The sequence below is a fragment of the Ambystoma mexicanum genome, chromosome 10, assembly GCF_040938575.1.
Source record: "Ambystoma mexicanum isolate Mex_15411 chromosome 10, UKY_AmexF1_1, whole genome shotgun sequence".
NCBI lineage: Eukaryota > Metazoa > Chordata > Amphibia > Caudata > Ambystomatidae > Ambystoma > Ambystoma mexicanum.
The window spans coordinates 192,820,723-192,842,014 of NC_090932.1; the positions used below are offsets into that span (position 1 = coordinate 192,820,723).

The 21,292-nt window shown below is 45.7% G+C and overlaps 1 protein-coding gene across 2 annotated transcripts in view; it reads right to left on the reverse strand.

The window, feature by feature from the left end:
* Positions 1 to 21,292, reverse strand: part of PDLIM2 (PDZ and LIM domain 2) — a 439,577-nt gene that overhangs the window by 24,581 nt on the left and 393,704 nt on the right. For both annotated transcript variants that reach the window (XM_069617703.1, XM_069617704.1), the window contains one exon: positions 9,873 to 10,015. In XM_069617703.1, the coding sequence (XP_069473804.1) occupies positions 9,873 to 10,015 (143 nt within the window). The remainder of the gene's footprint in view (positions 1 to 9,872; positions 10,016 to 21,292) is intronic.

A 21,292-nucleotide genomic window follows, 5' to 3' on the forward strand; every position in this document is an offset into this window, starting at 1 on the left:
AAACAAAAAAGAGGTACAATGAGCTTACTACCTGCCCATTAATGTCAGGGAAGCCCGTAGGGTAATGGTTGACATGTGTCACTAAGGTTCACTTTGATTGGCAATCCTAGAGGACACCAGTGTGCCCTCTGCTGTTATGGCCATTCCATATGATATTGGGCACTGTTCAGTTCGAAGACGATTCTGGCAAATCCATCTGTGCCTCAATGCACTTTCCAAATCATTGTATCACACCTTTCAACTTGCTGAGGCTCGGAGGATAAACTAAGTTGTTTTTGGAGTTGACCTATTGAAGTCAATAGAGAAAGTACTTTTTGGAAGATGGTGGCAGAGTAATCGCATTGACGTCCATGGAATGCATGTGGCTTCTTTAGAGTGGGAACAGGAGTCCAAGGCGGGTGCCCCTGGCGCCCACATAGAGAGTCTGGCACCCACACATTGATCCCTGAGCCCCCAAAACACTTGCATCTATGGCATTGTCCTAAAGTTTGGTGGGACGCTCTAAATAGCTCTTTTGCGCTATTGTGGAGCAAGGATGGGTAAGTCCAGACATAACTTTGCACTGCTTAAATGTTGCCACCTGTGGCAGCAGTAGCCCCAGCCTCCTTCCAAAGGGGCACGCCACGTGTCCCTACTGATGGCAGGAATCCCATCTGCCTAATAGCATTTAGGCTGTCAGGGGTGCATGTGTGTGGTAGCACGACACTTCTTGGCAGGCTTCTAGGCTTTGCTTCTTTGTTGCCCGTACTCAGACATGTTCTGCCATGTATTCAGACTTCACAGAGGCTTGGTTTCTAATGCAGAGGTTTGCCTTCTTGCTCAATATATGGCAATGCCTTTATTCTGAAATCCCACTTTTCTTTAACTGCCAGAATTTGGCTATTAGGCTCATCACATCCATCCGCATAACATATAACATATGTATTTGTAGAACATATGTATTTGTAGAGCGCACGTTCACCCACGAGAGGCATCTTGGCGCTATTGACCAACAATAGATGTTTAGTTTTACCCAACTTAATGGTACTCATTTTATCGACCTCGTAAAGGATGAAGGGCTGAGTGGACCTGTTGGGATTCGAACCTGTGACCATGAGATCAAACACAGACCCCTGTAGTGAATGCATTAGTCCACTGATCTCCAGACCCGGCTTCCTCCTGCAGGTTACAGAAACATTGTTGCAGGTTTGCTAAAGGTTCATACCTGGTTTTACTCCTAGTTCAGCAGCAGTAACAGAATGGCACTGTAGTGTGGATTTCACATCTCAAGTGGTGGATGGTGTTTTCTTGAGTTGGGGGCATAGTGGTCTGTTATCAAGGTTGTTGACCAACAGAAATATAGATTTTCATGTGGTGGCAGTAGATGAGTGGATCACGTGACGGTGATCGAGGGGGCACAGTCCGACACTTCCTCGTCACAGTCCAATGACCATGAGGATCCAGAGTCTTCTCCCGGAGGAAGATAACTTTGCTTGACTCAACTATAAAATAGTTTTAAGCTCGTCCCCCAACCCGATTGTTCCATCACAACACATCTCCATACCCAAGACAAGTAGGGACAGGTCACATGTTCTACAGTAAGTCAGAAATGGCAGGAGGTGAGGACCACAAGGAGGGTGGCAAGGAAGAGTAGGAGAAGCGCAAGGCAGATTACTAGCAAGTAATCCCCCCCATTATCACAATGGGCCTCTTCCCCATCACAATCATTATCACAGCGAAAAGACATTCTACCACTGTACCTAAAGCCATTACTAAGCAAAACCACAACACACGTTCATTTTCATACTAAACATGCCAACATGTGCTTTAACGGCCATATCGGAAATGAACGCAACACTCTTTTGGAGCGCCCAAACTCCTTGGCACTCGGTACTCTGGTCTACAGCCTGCAATTTGTAAATGCTGTACAAATGCATGTGGAGAACGCCAACGGTGAGTGACACCTCGCACAGGTCAGAGTTGGCCACAGATCACTGTCTTGAATGCCACTGAACAAAAACACACCTATGCAACTCTTCACAAGTAGTCTTAATGGCCAACTAAATCCGGGACCAAGTGCTAGCACCAGCAGAAACTCACACCTTTGATCCAAATGGCCAAGTGCAACTCAATCTGGGGATGTAAGGCCCTCTCGACATCAAGGGTCCATCATAACCAAACCTAGATAAGAGTTTTGCAAAAATGAGCACCGCTTCCTGATTTGTACAGCATTTCAACATCACCATAGGGACAAAAATCTAGCCCAGGGTTCACCACCACAGGAAATTGGTAATCAGTGACCGACGCACATTCGGCCTCCTGGGTGGCACTAGTGATGCACAGAACGCCACCTTGGCACACCAAAGCACAGATCCACTTATTCCGGACACCCAAAGTGACCCTAGAATGCTAGCAGTAGGAAGGTTATATACAAAGGGCCAATGAGGGACCTCTGGGCGGGGCTTTGGAACTCATGCAGGGTTTAGGATGTATAGCAATTTATTTTAGACGTTTCCTGTGCTTGCCGTGACCCCCGAATGACCCCATATTGAAGGGAGAAAACAGCAACCAAGAAACGCATGATCTAGAACTAAACCCCCATAGGTAAAGAGGGTCACATGACCTAGGGTGCACGGCCTCTAGCATTACTCTATGCTCAACATGGCACCCAGTGCTTTAAGTAAACCTGAACATGAACTGATGCCTGGGACTGCCGCGCGGGTGCAAGCCGAGGCTCTCCACCCTGGTGCCAAGAGGCAAAGCCAGAGAAGCACACTCATAGGATGGAGAGGAAAGCAGGCTGGGGACTAGTACATAGGAGGCAATAAGCGACCACCAGTTTGGGATTGGGTGCGCCCATCTGGCTTGACGTGGGCTTTCCTGTAGGATGGCATGATGCATCGGCCACCTTCAGGGTTTGAAGAGGAAACCCATCTTCTGAAAGAACCACTGTAAGCCTCGAAGTAGAGTTTAAAGTCTGCTGATGAACTTTCGATCAAATCATTCAGATAAGACCATACAGTTTTGTAATTCAGAAAAAGCAAGTTTCATCAACAAGTTCTCGGCCACTGTCCGTTTTCTGGGGCCTGATGCAAATAGGTTCATAGACTAATATTTAGACTTCGAAGGCTGATGGTGTGACTTGCAAGTCGTCAAAAGCCACATCTGATAAAAGCAGGACCTATTTCTCCATCATCAACGAATCACGAACAGACCCCACCCGCCCCCGCGCCCCTGGCACATGAACAAGTATTGTGGCACGAGGTTTCACAAAAAACCACACTGCTAGATACGGTGCTTTTCAAAGAAAAACGTAATGCTGTGTATGCTTGCCACCACAGTGCTGGCGCCAGCTGTTTGCACTGGGTGAAACCACATGCACGGGGAACTCAGTTAACCTCGCAAGATGAGCCGGCCATCAGCACTCACCCTATGCCAGCATGTCCCACCTACCCGGTGCCTCTATGGTGCTGGCATGCACCTCCACTGTAGGGCATGAACAGTCACTGCCAAAAACATGACCTTGTCTTCAACACACCAGAGGCTTAGACAGGGTAGGGCATGAGCGGGCAAGGCCCACCCAAAGTCTGTACATGCCCACTCAGCCGCTCTGTGTGGGCATTTACAGATATTAATCTCACCGCAATGGGCCCAACTACATTAGCTTCAGGCCCCACTTGTTAGACAATCCTGGCTACGCCTCTGCAACACACCGAAAGCCAAAATAATGGTGTTTGGGAAGCGCAGGAGAAAACGTTCAAGCGGGGCAGGGAAGAAATATAACACGTGTCTGACTGCGCCCACCTGGGTATAAAAGTTACCCAAACCCCAAGCTGGAAGGCTCACATCTGGCACGTCACCAATTAAACTGAAGCAGCTGGAAACGAATCAGGAGGTTTGTTTGCAAACAGGGAACATCCCATCCTACCAGATGCACAAAGTTGTGGCAACAACGTTTGGTAGCCGCACTGCTTATGGATGCTACATTTGGGGCCAAGACCCCCAAAGTAAAATACGTTGGCTGAACTGAAAGTCGCGTCGCGAAATAATATGCAATTAGCCTACAGCGTCCCTATGGGATGTCATGGTATAGCAATCGGCAACAGCAAGAAAGTCCAGCAAAGTATGCTGCAAACAGACCCTCCTCCCAATACAGCAATCAATGGAAAAGCATACAGTTTGGGCTGTTGTGTGGGCATGGGATAGGCATTTGCCAGGCAGTGCCATAAAGGCTGGCCATAAGATGGAAACAGCTACCTGGACACATGATGGCAGCGCCTGGCAAATATGTTAATATGCTTTTGTACTGTGCCGAATCACCATTGTAGAAGTTGCAAGGCGCCAATGCCTGTCTACCTGTCAAATGCCTTTACAAAAGTGAAGCCGTTGGCTTTGCCAATGCTTGTTTTTTAACAGTTATTCAGTGCAACTAACAGATATATTGCTTATATATCAGGTAGTAAAGGCAAACTTGGTCAAGATGTTTTATTTTGACAGGAGCAGATTTACAGCTGTAATTACGCCATTACCTTTCAGGAGACCGCTTAGAAGTAACAATGGAATCCCCATACAAGCCCAGGGCTTGATGCTACAGCATGATAGAACTAGCAAAAAGAGACCTAAGGTGAGGGGCGGTGTAAGAATGGCCATAGGGATTAGCATAACCAGGACCACTCAACATTCGCAGGCTGTGTATGCCTCCTCAATTCCAGTCTCCCTCCACTCTGTACCGCTACCCCAAAAGCTTTGTCTTATTGGTAGCACGAAGGTGCCACCAAAGAGCCACAAAAAAAAAGAATGGCTTGAATCATGCAAAATGGAGAAGCTAACATATGAGGCCTACACAATGGACATTCCAACCCTAAAACAGCACAGCATCTGGGAAACCAGGCAGGGAAGACTTTCCTTCTTGTGGACCACTCCGCAGAAGTCATCATGGTGGTAGGAAGGGGCTTGGCCAACACCGGAAGTAAAAGAAAACATTGGATCAAAGAACGAACGCAAAGCAACCCAGAAAATCAATTAGGTGCTGGTTTGGACTCCATCGCGCACTTTATCCTACTCATCTCGCGGTCACTCTTAATTTTCATAACCTCGACTCCTGGGGGCCATGAGTAGAGGCTATTATTCAAGACTGCCAACTAAGCTTTTCATTCCTCCCTCACTTCTCTTTTTAACGTCCTTTTGTTTGTACTTCAACTTTCCCATGGTCTATTTTTATTCTTCTTCCCACTCTATTCTTCTCTCGTGTTGCTCCTTTTTAGTTTTAGCTATTAGGTGGTGCTTGAGCACCACCTATTAGGCAAAACTATTGCATTGGAGTACAGCTAGGAAGGAGATGACGTGTGAGGAAGGACACAGTTGGCCAGAGTTTGGTTATTTACTCACCCATTGACTAGCCATAGACATGCTAATTCCTATGGCCATTCCTACCCCCCGCTGCCTGTCTCTCCCCTTCCAAAACACATGCTGCTGCGATCTCTTTCACCTTGCTTTATCAAGCAGTAACAAAATATGGCATGCCAGTGTTATTTCTAAGCAGTCCGCTGAGAGCTAATGGCTAATGACTAATGACTAAACCAAGAGTGCCTTCAGCCATTTTATTTATATCTGTTCCTTACATTGAAGTCCTGTCAATAATACGCAATGACAGTCCCAACTGTTTTGGTGGTATCTAGGGATTAGATTGCCAAGCACTGATCATATGCCAAGGTAATCACATCATTTACCAGCTGTTGCCATCTTATCACCAGGTAATATTATCCAGTGCCTGCAAATGCTTATCTTGGCCATAAAACAAGCCACAACTGTTGGCTTTGCTAATGCTTGCTTTCTTTATTCACTGTGTTACGTCTTCGTAGATGAAACAGGCTCTACAAAACCAAATCACGGTGAAGCATTATGGTGGCTACTGAGGAGTGGCGTGAGGATTCTAGGAAGCACGGAGTTATTCACCAGTTTTATCGGGACCTTGGGCATTGAGGATGAGGAGTAGCCTTGCGGAATGTTTAGGATGTCAAAGTACCTTGTTTGCTCTGTTTTGCTGCCCATGGAAGGTGCACAATGAGCTCCAGGTTAAGCAACACAAATCTCACCAATAGCCCTACCCCCCTTCCCAATATACACAAGGCCACAAGTGACAAGTCTGGCTATTGATGTTGAAAGCGATTATCCACGGTTTGCGGATTTGCCTGTTATGTGGGGGTCTAAGGAAACGCTTCTTGAAACCTAGGCTTTTACTTTCAGGGTTGTGGGTGTCGAAGATGCGCTCTTCTACTGCAGTGGAAGAAGCGACGATTACTTCATTCGCAGAAGTCAAATGTCTGCAAGTGGCCTAGCAGAGCAGAATACCATTCATCGCTGTGGCTCTTTAAGATTAGATTCACTTCGATATCCCACTAGGTCCCTGATGAAATTGTTTCTGCATTACGATGGCACTCTTTTTTTAATCTCAATTAGATTTTTATCGTTCGTTGTATAACATTTTACATTTAATATTTTATCTATTTGCCACTATGAATAATTTTCTATGATTGATATTGATTATCTATGGCAAACATGTCGATATGATAATAACGATTGATTGGGATTGCTATACACCACAAATGCAGGGTGATCTGAAATGACTTGACCTTTAAGAACATCTCCGAACAGAAAAATGTGCCCCACCCCAAGCTGTAATATGACATGCATTTTATCTTATCAAGTAGTACTATCTGTAATAGTGTGGCCAGGCAACCCATCTGGTTGCCACAACTGGCCTGTCCACCACTCCTAGGGACACAGCACAGTGCAAATGCCCTCTCCTGGGCAGCCATTTTAGAATTAGCTTTACTTGAAATTCGTGAAACCCGTTCAAGGAACGGAAAGACAGGGTTATTGGGGTGGGGGTGGGGGGTATTGTGCATTATCTGTGGCCTGCCTAGAAAGTCGTAAGGCAGCAAAATATCTGCATTCGAGTTCCCCTGAACCCGGAAGTGCAGGATTCTGGGAAGCTGGACCTCAAATAAGCAAATACTTGTAACTTCCGAGTCTAATCTGCAACATCAGGACCAATTTCTCCCTATAACTGCTAAATGAAGAAAAACATGTACAATAGTTAGCAGCAGTGCTTTGAGTGGCAGAGGCCGGGCCCTGGCAGTCTCCAAAGAGTGGGGCCCCCGGTCCTACCACGCCGGGACACATTATCCTGCCACTGCCGTAGCTGCGACGGGAGATGCACCTGCCATTTTAAAGTCAGGCATCTGTGTGACAGACAGAAGTGCCAGCCAGGAACAGCATCGCTGAAACTGGAAGTTGCAGTTTCAGCAACGCTGTGGCTGGCTGGCACTTCTGTCAGTCACTGTAACTTCCTCTTGAGACCCCTCTTGTGAGGGGTCACAAGAGGAAGTTATGGTCCCTTTGTTTTCCCTCCCCAGGTCACTGACCCTCTGCGAACCTGGGGGCTCCTTTATCTAATCATGGAGACCCCAGGTTCGCAGAGGGTCAAAGACGCCTCAAGCTCAGTGATCTATTTGCTCTGCAGAACAGAGCACAGATCACTGAGCCCGAGGTGTCGTTGTCCGTTGGCAAAGCTTTATAAAAGATGGCTTGAAAAGTACACTATAAAGCTTTGTCGATGGACAAAGACACCTCGTGTTTTGTCCGTCCTCAAAGCTTTATAATAGATGGCTTGAATTGTGTAAGTTTCAAGCTAAATAGAAATATGTTACATATGTTTATAAAAGATGGCTTGAAAAGTGCTGCGGACCTTACTATGGTTTGCACACTTTTCAAGCCACCTTTTATAGACATAGAAAATCTGTTACATATTTCTATGTTTATAAAAGATGGCTTGAAAAGCACACACACCATAGTAAGTTACGCATACAAATATATAAATGCTTACATATATTTATATATTTGTTTGTGCACCTTACTATGGTTTGTACACTGTTCAGGACACACCCACCATGGAAGCCCCACCCTCAAATGAGCCCCCCCTCCATTTCCTACCCCACTTAAAGCACTGATTGGCAGATCTTGAAGCAGCAGTCCACGTCCTGCAACTCCCTGCACATTCCACCCGTCTAATCTCGCAGCCCATGACATTGTTTATTTGAAACATTGAGGAGGGCCTACAAATCTTGGGCCCTTGTGTGTTTGGGGGGCTAGGCCACCACGCAGTGTGGCACAGCCTGGAAACACGCTCCATCAGGTCCAACACGGCGGCCAGACTACACCCAAAAGCCGACATGAAAAGAACTCTGCTATAGTCCACATCTGGCTCACCTTGCATAAGAGCCCTTTGTTCACTTCAGGGAACAGAACAAGACATAGTTGTAGGGGCCTTTCAATTTCAGTGGCGTTTTGGCATTTTCATAATTCACTTCCTCAAGCGACAAACACATTTGGTGGCATTTTCGGCCATTTTGTCTTTTCCCCCTTGCCAGAATACCCAATTGCACCTGGTTTTAATGAAGCACAAGGGGCCGTTTCTCTCAAAGCATTTTTCATGTGTGCATCTCACAAAAATGCTTGAGAATTAGGTGTAATGTCTGTATTTGCCATTTCTGTGTTTTGACAGCAACCTGGTAAGACCCACAGTGGATCTAGCTGAAGACAATATGCTGTCTATTATTGTGACCTTTTCAATAGACTAGTTGGACCACTTAGACCACTCTATTCCCTTTCCTTCCGTCACCAACACAATTCACCTTCATACACATTCTATTCCTTACTAGCTCACGTGGGTCTCTCTTACCAGTCCCAGAATGAACATTCTGGGGCCAGATTACAGAACCTTTCTTCTGACACAAGTGTCATTTTTCACAGCATCAGCAATAGGGCAAACTCTTCAATGCATTTTTGCATCAGGGCAAAGTTTGCTATAGTACTAATATCCTTTCGTGTTGGCAGTAACTTTACCCTGGTGCAAAAATACATTGAAAGTATTTGTTTTTTGATATAGTGCTAACACCGTGCAAAATTGCATTTTCTGCAGTGCAAAGTTTCGGTTATCTGACTCCTGAGGTTTGACCTGGGAAACATAGTAAAGATGCCCAGGGAAATAAGACACAAAACTTCCAGGACTGCCTGAGCACTCTCAAACCCCTCAAGCATCCAGCATTACACTGTGTACCAATTTAGAATTCTCTAAATCTGCCTTGGAAACTCAACCCAGTGGTCACAGCACTTAAGGGCATCTCCTCCTCTCTTTTGCAGAACCATGGTCCACCTAACAGGACTGACAGACATTCTTCCCCAACTATCCTTCCCTTTGTAGTCTCTATTTTCCTCGTTCCCATCCTCATATCTTTCTAATTTTCTTTCATTGAGCAGACAAAGATCTGGACATCCTTGGTACAGTGCCACTCCACGGACACACCTAGGTGATCTGAAACTACTACGTTGGTGATATGGCATAATATATTAATATATGCGTAGCCGAATGGCTTTGTATATACAGGACGACAGCATATATATAAAAGCATATTAAAATAACAGTTCCTTCGCCCTGAAGGTGCCTTGGGCCAGGTGTCTCAGGACACGAGAGCAAAGACGGCATGAGTCTTGGCGGCATCAATCCCTGGGATCCCAGTACCTTGGACCCCAGCCAAATAATGTCCAGTCCCCCCTGGAATTCAGCGATAGGACCCAGTGGCCAGGATTTCATGTGTGCTGTCCTGGTATCCAATCTCAAATACTCATGCCCAGACAGCCACACCAGAGGACTGCTGTCGCTTGGCATCTTTGCCTTGAAGAGGTTTTGCTAGCATTGATCTTTGTTGAGCCCTGTCCCCATGCATTCTTAGGACCCCACAGGACCATTTGTAGAACTGTCCATAGGCATTCATCCAAGAGACCCTGGTATCCTCGAGCAGATGACCGCATGTCCATCCCACGGTCATTACCTGACTCTGTGTCCAGAGCTGCCTGCAGCATGCGGAAGGAGCTGGACTGCCTCGGTGGGGCCCGCGTCTCCTGGTTTTCCTGGATCATCTTGTACACCTCAGAGTCTTCTTCAAAGCGATTCATCCTGGAGTCTAAATCGACACTAAGGAGACAAGAGGACATGATCAGAACCAGAGCAAGTACAACAGAGACAGCGACCGAATGAACATCCGCTCAAGCACTACACAGAGTAGGGCCTGGAAATTCATTTATTAATAGAATTGTATAAAGCACAACCATTGCTGTGAAAAACTGAAGGGTCAAATGAAAATATAAAATAATACAATAATACTTTGAAAGAAAAACAGTAAAAGAACAACTTGTTCGAAAATCAAGAAACAGGCTAAGAAATATTAACAAATAACAGGACAACCGTTTCGTAGAAAGGCATTGAAAAATATTGCTTACTCCTGGAAGCTCAACAACGACATAGTGATGCACGGGAAGAACATTGCAACGGCATGGAGCTGCTTGCAAAAAGCTCGCTTTGAGATGGACACTCCCCCACCCCAACCAACACACATCCCCAATAACAGTATTCTCTTCCCTTCACTCCCCACTCTGTTCCCAGCTTGAGAAAAGACCATGTTGTGTCTTTTCTGGCATGCAACACATTGATGCGAATCAGATGCTAAACATATTGTGACGAAGTTCCTTGCGTGGCAGTGGGAGCCAGTGGCCCAAGAAGCTGTGGACCCCCTATGTACCAGGATGGTGGCCCCCAGAAGAGGTGTGGGGGGAATCGAATTTGTTTGGTTTTTGTTTGTTATCAACTGAATTCATTTCATATCAGTTTTATGTCCATCTAACTCGTTTAGTTTGCATTTATTGATAATTCTATTGAAAATGCCTTTTTCTTTTACAAGCACTGCCGAATATGCTTGACCCGTAATGATATGTTTGACCCCAATGTAAAGAGTTACATGATTAAAACATTGAACAACATACTTGATTTTTTCTTGTATTGTTTTGCTCCCATCCGTGGACAGATTAGGTACAGTTGATGGCATACTCCAGCATAACATTTATGTTAGTATGGTGGTTCAACTATCCCCCCGCCCTCCTTTTTGTTTGGGGGGGGGATCCCCTTTGGCACTGCGCAGTGGTCCAGTAACAGTCATAAAGAGCCAACTCTCCTCTGCCATGAAACCCAAATGGGGGGCACAGACACCATCACCTGTGAGGACCTTACACCGTGAACCTCTTTGCATTGATATGGTAAAGAAGGAAGTGGTTTGTGCTTTTCCACGAGAAATGAGTCTCTGGCCCTTTAGGACCACCCCACCCCCACAGGTCCAGCTAAACCCTTCAGAAAAGTCAGAAATTAGAGAAAAGGCATTAGAGATTGATTTTGCAGTTCCCAGAATCCACAGACCTGAACTATGGTCCATGGACCTCTGTCGGATCCACGTAAACACCAAAATGTCACCGATAACAGAAGGATGTCAGTAGAGTGGTCTTCCCCACCTGCAGGGGAGGTTTTGTAAAGTGGGAACCTTGGAAAGGCAACGAGTAAGAAAACCACAAACATTCAAAGGGGAAAACCACGGGCATCCAGCAATGAGTAGGATTGGGCATTGTGCTGCGAATCAGGATGGCTGCAATATGATACAGCCTCTTTCCCTGTAAGTCCCACTCCTGAGCAGGTACGACAAGTACGCACCAGAGGCCAATCACAAGGGAGCCCTCCCCTGCCCACACAACTGAAATCTGTTACACCTAGAGCCATCCCAGGGAGAGGTTAGGACAGAATGAAAGTGGACCACAACCCAGTCAGTCGGTGGGTTGTTGGAGCAGCAGCTGCAAGGCACGTGGGGAGTCTGCAAAGGAGCACAGTACCTTTGGAGCCAGGAGGAGGATGGGGAGCAGGGAGTGGAGGGCTAGATTCAAGGAGGGATATTGTATGAAGCCATTGGAGGAGATTTTGACATCAAGAAGTGAGATTACTTACACGTTATTGGAGGAGGTTGAAACAGCATGGAAGGAGGTTGGTAAAGTCAAGGAAAAGGTGGGTCAGTAGGGGATTGAAGGGGAAACTCCAGAGAAGTAAAGAACTATTGGAGGCTGAGGAGAGGGACCAGGTTACGGGAAGAGTCCTTGATGTGAAGGGGAGTAGGCAAGAGCATGTGGCATGGCGGCGCAGAGGGCAGGACCAGCTCAGATACTAGGAACTTCATAGTCAAAGGAAATGCCTAGGCTTATGGAAGCTATCGAGCCACCCACACTCTGTGACACAGGGACATCATACAGCAGGTTTGAAGGATCTAAAAATGATCCCTACAAGAGAAGTACCTACCCGGGACTGCGCCCCCATGACTTGGCTTCCCTGGAAATATGTAGTTGCCCACCATTTGTGTGTAAGCCATAGGGAAGGATTTGCTAGGGGATTCAGGATCTCCCCAAGCAAACCCAAACAGAGACGGCGGAGAGGGGGGAGAACTAGCACAACACACCCAGACTCAAGACAAGACGACAACTGCAGGTATCTTGTATGAATCCAGAACTGTATTCCTGAGTCTCATAGCCCTCCTTTTTGTTATTCTGAATAAAGGAACTATATAATCGACTGCCTGTGGTGGCCACTAACACTATTCAGTGCTCTTAACCTTGGAGGGAATAAGTTACAATCTTTCTCGCAGCGTAAAGTAGATATGGCATCTACATAGCTGTAGAATGGGATGAGGCATCTCAGAGGATGGTTCATCTTATCAAGTGCCATCAGAGACCTTTAATTGTGAGGTCTTGAAATGTACTTCTGTTGAACAAACCTAAGCAGAACTTTATTCATCCTTCACATGTATATAACCCCTCTAAAAATCTAAAACTCCTTTGACATTTGATGTTGTTGATGATTGTTATGTAGATAAAAATGTGCACCAACAGAACTTAAAATACTACGGTAATCCTTTGGACTTCAAATCCCAGAAAGGGTTAAGCACTGGGACGAAGAAGAGGAGTAAAGAGCCAATGAGGATCAACCATAATGTCAATAGTAACGTGCAGTCTAGTTTGTGTCCATTTCATCAACTGCACGGGACATTTAAATCAGAGAAACACCAGCAGACATGGGAAACAGAAAGTGAAGAAGCCAGATCAGGCTGTTGAGTTCATGGAGCGGGAAGCGAAGCTGCAGAGAAAGGCAGGGACAGCACCAGGCTGAAGGAGAGAGGTGCCCCCAGACTGTCATTTGTCATCCCAATGTACCTGTGTGGCGGGAGACCCAACAAAGGTTAACGGGCTCCAGAGAAGTGCAGAAAAGGTGTTGAAAACCACAGAAGGGCCGTCCACGACGCTGTCCAGCCAGAATGCAGGAACCATATGGATGAGAGACCACAACGCCAGCAGAGGACCCTACATGGGTCTCACATGCTGCATACAACATACCCAAAGCGAAAATCTGCAGCTACAGTGACCCAGGAGTCAGAAAAAACAGGAAACCAGTGTGTTGGCCCTTTGATAATGGTGACTCCAAGGTATTCAGACAGACATATGAACAATTAAGTGGAAGTTTTGAATACCGACCAAAAAGACTTTACAGAGAAAACAAGAGGGCAAACATCGTACAATTCTCCTGATAAGAGTTGTCAGTTGGGGGAAACCTGGAATCAGCACTGCTATAAACTGAAAGACATTACAGAAGAGGGGAAACATGATGCAAGTCTCCTGATAAGAGTATCAGTTGGGAGAAACCTAGACCCAGCATTGCCATAAGCCAAAAACCATTGTAAAGGAAACAAAGAGGAAGAAGTTGTACAATTCACCTGACGTCGGATGTCAGTTGGGGGTAACCTGGAACAAGCATTGCCAAGAGACATTGTAAGAGAGGTTGACAGGAGGAGCTTGAACAAACCCTCATTGGGTATGCCAGTATGGGGGAAATTGGTGCAAGTGCTAACTGAAGTCAACAAGGTTGTGCCACTGAGGAGGTGAAATTGTGAGAACATTTAAGATAAAAGTGTATGCTGTGGAGAGACCGGACAAGAGTATCAGGTGGTGGAATCTTTTGAAAGAGATACCTGGCAGGAGAGTACACCAGGGGATATGTGTGAGTCAAAAGGGGGATATTCCTGGCAGGAGAATAAACCAGGATATCCAGAGTTTTCAGTTGAACCTCCTTTAGAAAGAGATACCTGGCTGGAGATTACACTAGGGGGGATCTGTGTCAGCCAAAAGGGGGATATTCCTGGCACGGGAGTACACCAGGATGTTGAAAAGGAGTGTTTGTTCTATTAAGCCTTTGTTGACATTTGAAATTTTAGTGGAGGAGTTCCTCTTAAAACTGAAAATGTTTGCTTGGGCCATTCTAAAAGACGATAAAAGACTTTCTTTCAATATATTTCAACCCGTATTGTAAAAAGAACATTTGCTTTGCCATCTTAAGGTAATTTGCATTACCCTTTGGGTGAAACAGAGTATTTAAAACATCTTTGTTCCTGAAACCATTATATGGTGTTTGCACAACTTGATTGAAGTGATGATGGAAAGAACATTTTAGGATTGTGTATGTTAGTGTGAGGGCTAGATTCATTTTGGACACAAGGTCAACTTATTTTATTTTAATTTTCACAGGTACGGACATTCTCTTTTGGTTAGGGCTAGATAGGCCTTTTTCCAAACCCATTTTTCTTTCAATAAAAATTGTGAATATTGAGAACATTGCAACTTTGTGTCCGCCTCTCATTGCTGACCCCTCACAGTCCCCGTACTGTGTCCCGCTGGCAATTTTTGCTGTGTTGTGTGATGTGGCTGGTAGAATAAGAAAAGGATCTTTGAGAGTAGGAATGCCCAACTACTGCCTCAATCATGGAACTTACTTGTAGACAAAAACGTCTCAAGTGCGTGTAACCCCGAGTAACGTGCAAGAAGGACCCCTTCAACCCACAGCCCTTCCCCTCCAGTATGTGCCACCCCGCCCCACATAAAAATGGGTGTACCGAGAGGGGAAGGGCTATCACAATCCGCCCAAGCTCATCACAAGGTGACAACCGCAGGCATCTTGGATGAATCCAAAACTGAAGCTTTCATTTTTGTCTTCGTGAGTCTTGGGGACCTACTTTTTGTTATACTGAATAACGGAACTATATAACGTACCGGCTGTCGTGGCCATTCTAACACTATTCAGTGCTCTTAACCTTGGAGGGCAAGTAACTAGGTTACAGTCTTTCTCGGGGCATAGAGTAGTGTAGTGCCATCTATACATTAGCTTATCCCGAAGTTCTGTGCCATGAATATTAACCTAGTAGTCCAGTGACATATGTCCTTCCACGTTTCGTCAGGTATTAGAATGTCCAGATCTTGCTGCCACCCTTTTCTATTGTTTTCTTTGGGGTCTTTGTTTCTTCCTCGTAATAGTTTATATACATTTGCTGAGAAAACCCATTTGGTGGATGTTGAACCCAAGACAACCTTTTAAAAGTTCTGTCAGTTCTTTTGCTACCCTGCGGCTTCACTTCCCAATGAGGGGTGCAGCGCCAGAGTTCCAGCTAAAAGCGGGGAGGTCTGTCCATCTCTTCCAAGCCAAAATTGTTTTTACAATTGGAAAAGGATTTCATCAAATGTCAGCAGGTTTTGTGCACACTACCTTTTGCCATATCTCAAAGATGCTCCCCTGCCCTCATTGGTGTAAAGGCTGGATTGTGAAATAGAGGTTCTCATCGATACCGGTTTCCATCTTGAGCAGATTGATAATATTGATTCCTGGAGATGTAGGCCTACTTGAATACAGAGCCATGATTCTTGCCAAATGCAGGTGCTTCTTCCCACATGTTTTATAGAAGCCATTTGGTATTCACTCTCGAGTTGCGGCCATCGTCTTTTACACTTAATTGGGAGACTGAGAAGTGACCTCCAAAATCAGGGTATCCAATAATCCATCTTCTCGTTCCCTGGCTGATGTTTCCTGCCACACCAAATAAAAACAATGAAACAACTCTGAATTACGGGCAGATCATATTTGGGTAGTTCCCCTGGTGGTGCCTCAAACATATATAAAATATGGGGTAGGGGCTTCACTTTAACAACAGATATTCTCCCATCCATGGATAAAGCCATTCTTCTATTTATCCAAACCTATTCTAATGGAGGCCTGGGTAGTTCACTTTGTAGATCTTCTTGAGAAGGGATGTGATGGCTTTGGTAAAGAGCTTTGCACAACAAACGGATGTAAAGGTCTTTAGAGACTTTGCTATATTCGTTTGTACGGATGAATTCACAATCTGATCTAAATGTGTATAAGAAACCCATTGATCAGTGTTACGAGAGGGCAGCCCTGTTTCATGCCCGGTGGCAGGTTAAAGAGGTAGGCGGAGGACCTGTTTACAGCACACCAGGCAAATACCTTTCTGTCCAGAATGAAATCCGACTTATCTGGATCTTGAAGTAAAGATTAATATTGTACAAGGGGACTCGCAAAACATTCTAGAGCTTAATTTGGCATCTAAACTAATAAACACAATAGGCCTCCAAGAAGTGCAGTGCAATGACACTTCCTATTTTGAGATAAGGGACATGTGGGATTCGTTTTTGGATTGTCCCACCTGATCTTTCTCATGGAACAAACTGAAACACCCACTAGATGGATGAAACCAGGAGCTGTAAAGCCAGGCGGGCCAGAGCTTTATGAACCTGGCAACTACCTCTTCCTGCATAATGGGGAAGAACAAGTGTGAGATGGACTCTGAATTTGGAAATAGCTCACTCTTTTAGGACTCAATTTTTAGAATCTGTAAATTTCGGAGACTTATAACTCAATTTAATGGAGAATTCTTCTAAGGCTTTCTGCTTCCCCTGCTCTCTTCTCACCTTACTACGGAGCCCCAGCTCTCTTCTCACCTTACCATCCAGCGCCAGCTCTCTTCTCACCTTACCATCCAGCCCCAAATTCAATCCGTGAGAAGGTACTGGTCTCGTTTGCCTTGGTTTAGTGAACTAAAATGACCCTCTGCCCTCTTGCCGTTCTCATAACATAAAAACATGGTCTATCGTCTAACAATTTACTCTATTTTGTTCATTATTAGTTTATTTAGCTAGCAAATGGAGTTTAGTGCTGCAGCCCTCCTGTGGGTTTCCTAATTGTTAGTCTCGTTGTGTCCAGTTTCTAACCTTTCCAATTCTTCTCAGAGGTCGTCCTATGCCTGGGATGGCAATAGCTTCTACTATTTGGACAGGTCAATTACTTGCCCCCTTGCTACCACCCTCATAGTGACCATGTCATTGCCAGTCTCAGAGCAGGTAATCCTGAAGCCTTCACATCTTTTCCCTTCTAAACACATTCGTGTGTGGTCATTGAGTCTAATTGTGGCATGGTCACAAATGGCTACAGCACCATTTCCTATGAAACACTTCCTTTCATGGGCTTACTGGAAACCATTATGTGGTCCAACCTAAAATACAATCTATGGACATGAGAAAAGAACAGACATGTATAGACTACAAGTTGTGCTGTGTCTGCCAAGCATCCACCAAGTGAAACTCTAGGGAAGCAGATGCCATCCCTCCTGTATTCTGGAGGTCGACTGGATTCCCATCCATAGTAGCATTCATCGCTAGCTTCAGGCCGCCTGAGCATAGGGCTTCACCTGTCTTATGTTTGTCCAGTTCAGATAGAACCCAATGAAAACAATATTCCTACCACTGATGTGAATGTGATCCCCGGCTATACCAAATCGACCTATCTTATTCTTGAGTGTCTGGGCTGATTACAAAGAGAAAGCAGCAGTTAAATAAGACTGCACCCGGCCATCTTCCTATTGCCCCCCATATGAATCATCCAAATGAAGTGTTGTTTGTGACACGCCATTCCAGCATCCCGTGTCTTAGATGGGTCTTCTGTAGGCGAAATATACTCGTACAAGATCTGCTCAGTTCATTAAAGACCTTCGAACAGTGACATGGGGAGTTAAGACTCCCAACTTTCCACAACCACATGACATCCTGAAATGTAGGTGCCCCTACTACCCAGTGGCACCATATGCTTACATATTGGCTAGTGCTGGCATTGGCTATCATTCACCATTTAAGTCCTCCCCGAGTCTCAACATTATCTTAAATGAATCACTTGCTTTCTCTAAAAAACAGAATTTGATATCTTAGTACTGTTAATGGACACCGCCAGAGTCGGGCCGACATGTAGGTCTCCCAATCTCAAAGGTATTGCTTCCCAAAACCCTGCCTCACATTGTTCTCAAAAACCTTTAGTACCTTATATCTGATGACGGCGTTATCACAAGGGTGTGGTTTTAGGAGTCAAAGAATCCCAAGGGCGTCAAAACCTTGCTTGGGTATTTAATACAATCTTCACCAAAGTCTTTATTTCCATCCAAACATAGGTAAACCCGGAGAACACTGGGGCCAGGGAACGTGCAGATTATATAATGAGTAGATAATGGGGCGCATTACCTAGTGCCCCTGGCACCAGTCGCCAGCATGCCCATGAAGGGCCTCTGGGCGGCTAAAGGGCTCTTCCTCAATTCATACGCATTTGTTTCTTATTTTCACGTTTTTAAGATCATCTCAGTTTTTTGGTGACACTGCATTGGATCCACCGTCTTCTCCGTCAGAAACCCCTTGGTCATTAGTGTCCTTCTCCCCCTGCATCCCTCGACCTTTATCCACTGAGGAGATTGCAACTTAATAGCCATGAAGACAAAACAGCAGCCCTGTTAGAAGCATCCAAGATAAAGCACCGGTTATGGGGTGAACTCCTCTTCTTTTGTGACGAGTGGCCTGGAAGAGGTTCTTGCAGGGTTATATGAAACTGTCCAGGAAACCAGAAAGCTGGCACTCATCCTAATTCATTCTTTGACAGAATAGTCATGCACTTTGTGTCCCCTTGTTGTACTTGGTCGATCGCACTTGTGTCAGCCACCTCTGTGGGCTGTTCTAGTTTTGATCTTCGTGGGTGCCATGGGTTTCTGAGTCATGGTAGGATGCACAACCAGAGTGAAAGGCAGCCCGAGTATCCAGCACAGCTAGACTTCAAGGAGTGGGATCAGGTCACACCAAAACTCAAAAGCCAACCTATGACTGCGAAATCCCTCCTTGGACCAAACAAGGAATTTGGAGGCAGAGGCGTAGACAGGGTAGGGCCTGCGCGGGCAAGGCCTAACCACAATATGTAAATGCCCACTCAGCAGTGCTCTGTGGGCATTTACAGATTGTAATGTCATTGCGGTGGGCCCAACTACATTAGCTTCAAGCCCCCCTTGTTAGACAATCCTGGCTACGCCTCTGTTGGAGGACTGATGGCAGCTCATGGACTGGGACTGTGTATATGCCATTGAACATAGCGTTGGCCCCAAACTGAGAACAAGGGGACCATAGCCTGATTGCAGGAACGCACGTGCACAGAGACACTAGCACAGGAGGAAAACCAGACCACAGAGAACACTTTGGCTCACAAACCACCTGCCAACCCGTCCTGATAAAAAAAGAGGTATGGTGGGGAGACCGACCAAGCACTGAGCCACACCAGAATCATCTCGATTCCACCAGAATTCAAGATGCCAGCAATCTTTCTTACATCCTCAGACAACTACTCTGCTGGCTGTTATGCAACTAGAAGTAGCTGGAAAAAGGGTAATGCACAACACCTGCCCAGGGGGGCAGGAAAACATGGGGAGGGGGTGGGCCTATGTTCTGAGGACCAACTACGAGACACGACATAATCAAGAAAATGACACCAATCAGAGCCGGCACTGACTAATCCACCTGCGTATAAAGGGAGGGAGAAAGCGCTTTGCATGGTGGGTGCTGCTTTAGGAGATAGGGTGCCATCCCTGGGAAAGGAAGCAGATCAGAGAGTTTAGGCGGAAGAGGCAAAGGACAATGGTGCTGCAGACAAGGAAAGAAGCGCCAGTACTGAGCTTGTGCCAAGAAGGCCAGTTGGGAAGTGGGAAATGGACCAGTGCAGACTTGCTCGACGGAGAACTAGCATTGGAGAGGCCTATGATTTAGATCTCAGACTGGCAGCTGAGAAGCTTTACAATGGTGCAAGAATTGAGAGAAACTTTGGAAGAAATTGAGAAAACTATTGTGGATCTATAATCCAGGTGCTGGTCTAGATAGCAAGGGCGCAGCCCAACTAAAAGTAAGGCTTGCTGAAGTCAGAGCTAGGTAGACATCAAATAAACTCTAACCAGAATCATCTGTGAGGGTGGGAAGAACTACACATCTTACTAAACAGTGATTACCCTATGGGCAAGAGGAGGGGTGGAAGGTCTTGCCCTGGTAACTGCTAAGAGTCCGGGCCTTTGTTCCTTTGGGAAACAAAGATTTTCACCAGATGACATTAACCACAGGTCAAGCCAGGACAAAAGCCCCAGTTTGGATGAAGAGAGGCCAACTTTGTTCAAGAAGTGTTTCCCGGGATACTGGACTGTGCTAACCAGCCTGGCAGAACATTATCCTTGCTGGAACCGTTGGCTTTTCCAAGAAGAGTGTTGGACTTTGCACCTCTGGTCCCTTAGGATTAGGATTAAGGATAGAGTAGGAATTCAGACCTTCGGTCCTTCCGAGTAGTCCCTCTCTCACAGGGTTTGTGGAACGCCTTATACCATGCGCTATTTTTCTTGCAAATCTCTCCCTTTGAGCTACCCAAAACCTGTAGGCTGCCTCTAACCAAGTCTCTAGAAACAAAACCGGGTTTTGCCTCAGTTGAAAACTTTGAACCCATGGGTAAACTTTTTAGTTCCTGAAAAGAAGATGGTTTCTGAGGCGCAACATACTACCTTTAAGAATACATCAACTGTTGGAGGGAGGTGAGATGCCAAGCAGCAAGAAGGATTATTTAGGATGTGTTTCTTGTTTAGTCATCAATCCTGACTTTTGAACCCCCACCGCCAAGAAGGCATTTTATGTTGAAATATCTTTGTTTTATTCTTTAACATGGCACGTGAACTAAATGTCGAGAACCTATTAAACCGTGTGTGTTTATTCCGTTTTCACCCAACTTATGAAAAGTTGCAGTCTCTTGGCGCAATGTCATATCAGTTTCCAGACTTCATTATCTTTTAGGCCCTTCGTTAAACCTTTCACCAAGTTCAGCAATTTCCTTTTTATCGTTTGAGCGATTGTCCCTCATGGTCTTGACTTCTTGATGATCATTTTCAGTTGTTATGGTAAGTGAGCGAGAGAGGGATTGGACATGCTGTCTGTCCTCTTTTGCCATGGCCCATTAAGGACAAACAGGAAAAGTCACAGGACTTAGGTCGATGTACTCAATTGTCTAAGTTCCACCGATCACCCATGTGACTCTGTGAAGACCCATTTCGAGAGGGTTGGCAGTCCAATCAGCAGCGCATTGCCACCGCAGACTCCGCAGGTAAAGGAAATGGACCAGAAACAGCAGACATTAGAGACAGGAAGAAGACCCGCACCTGAG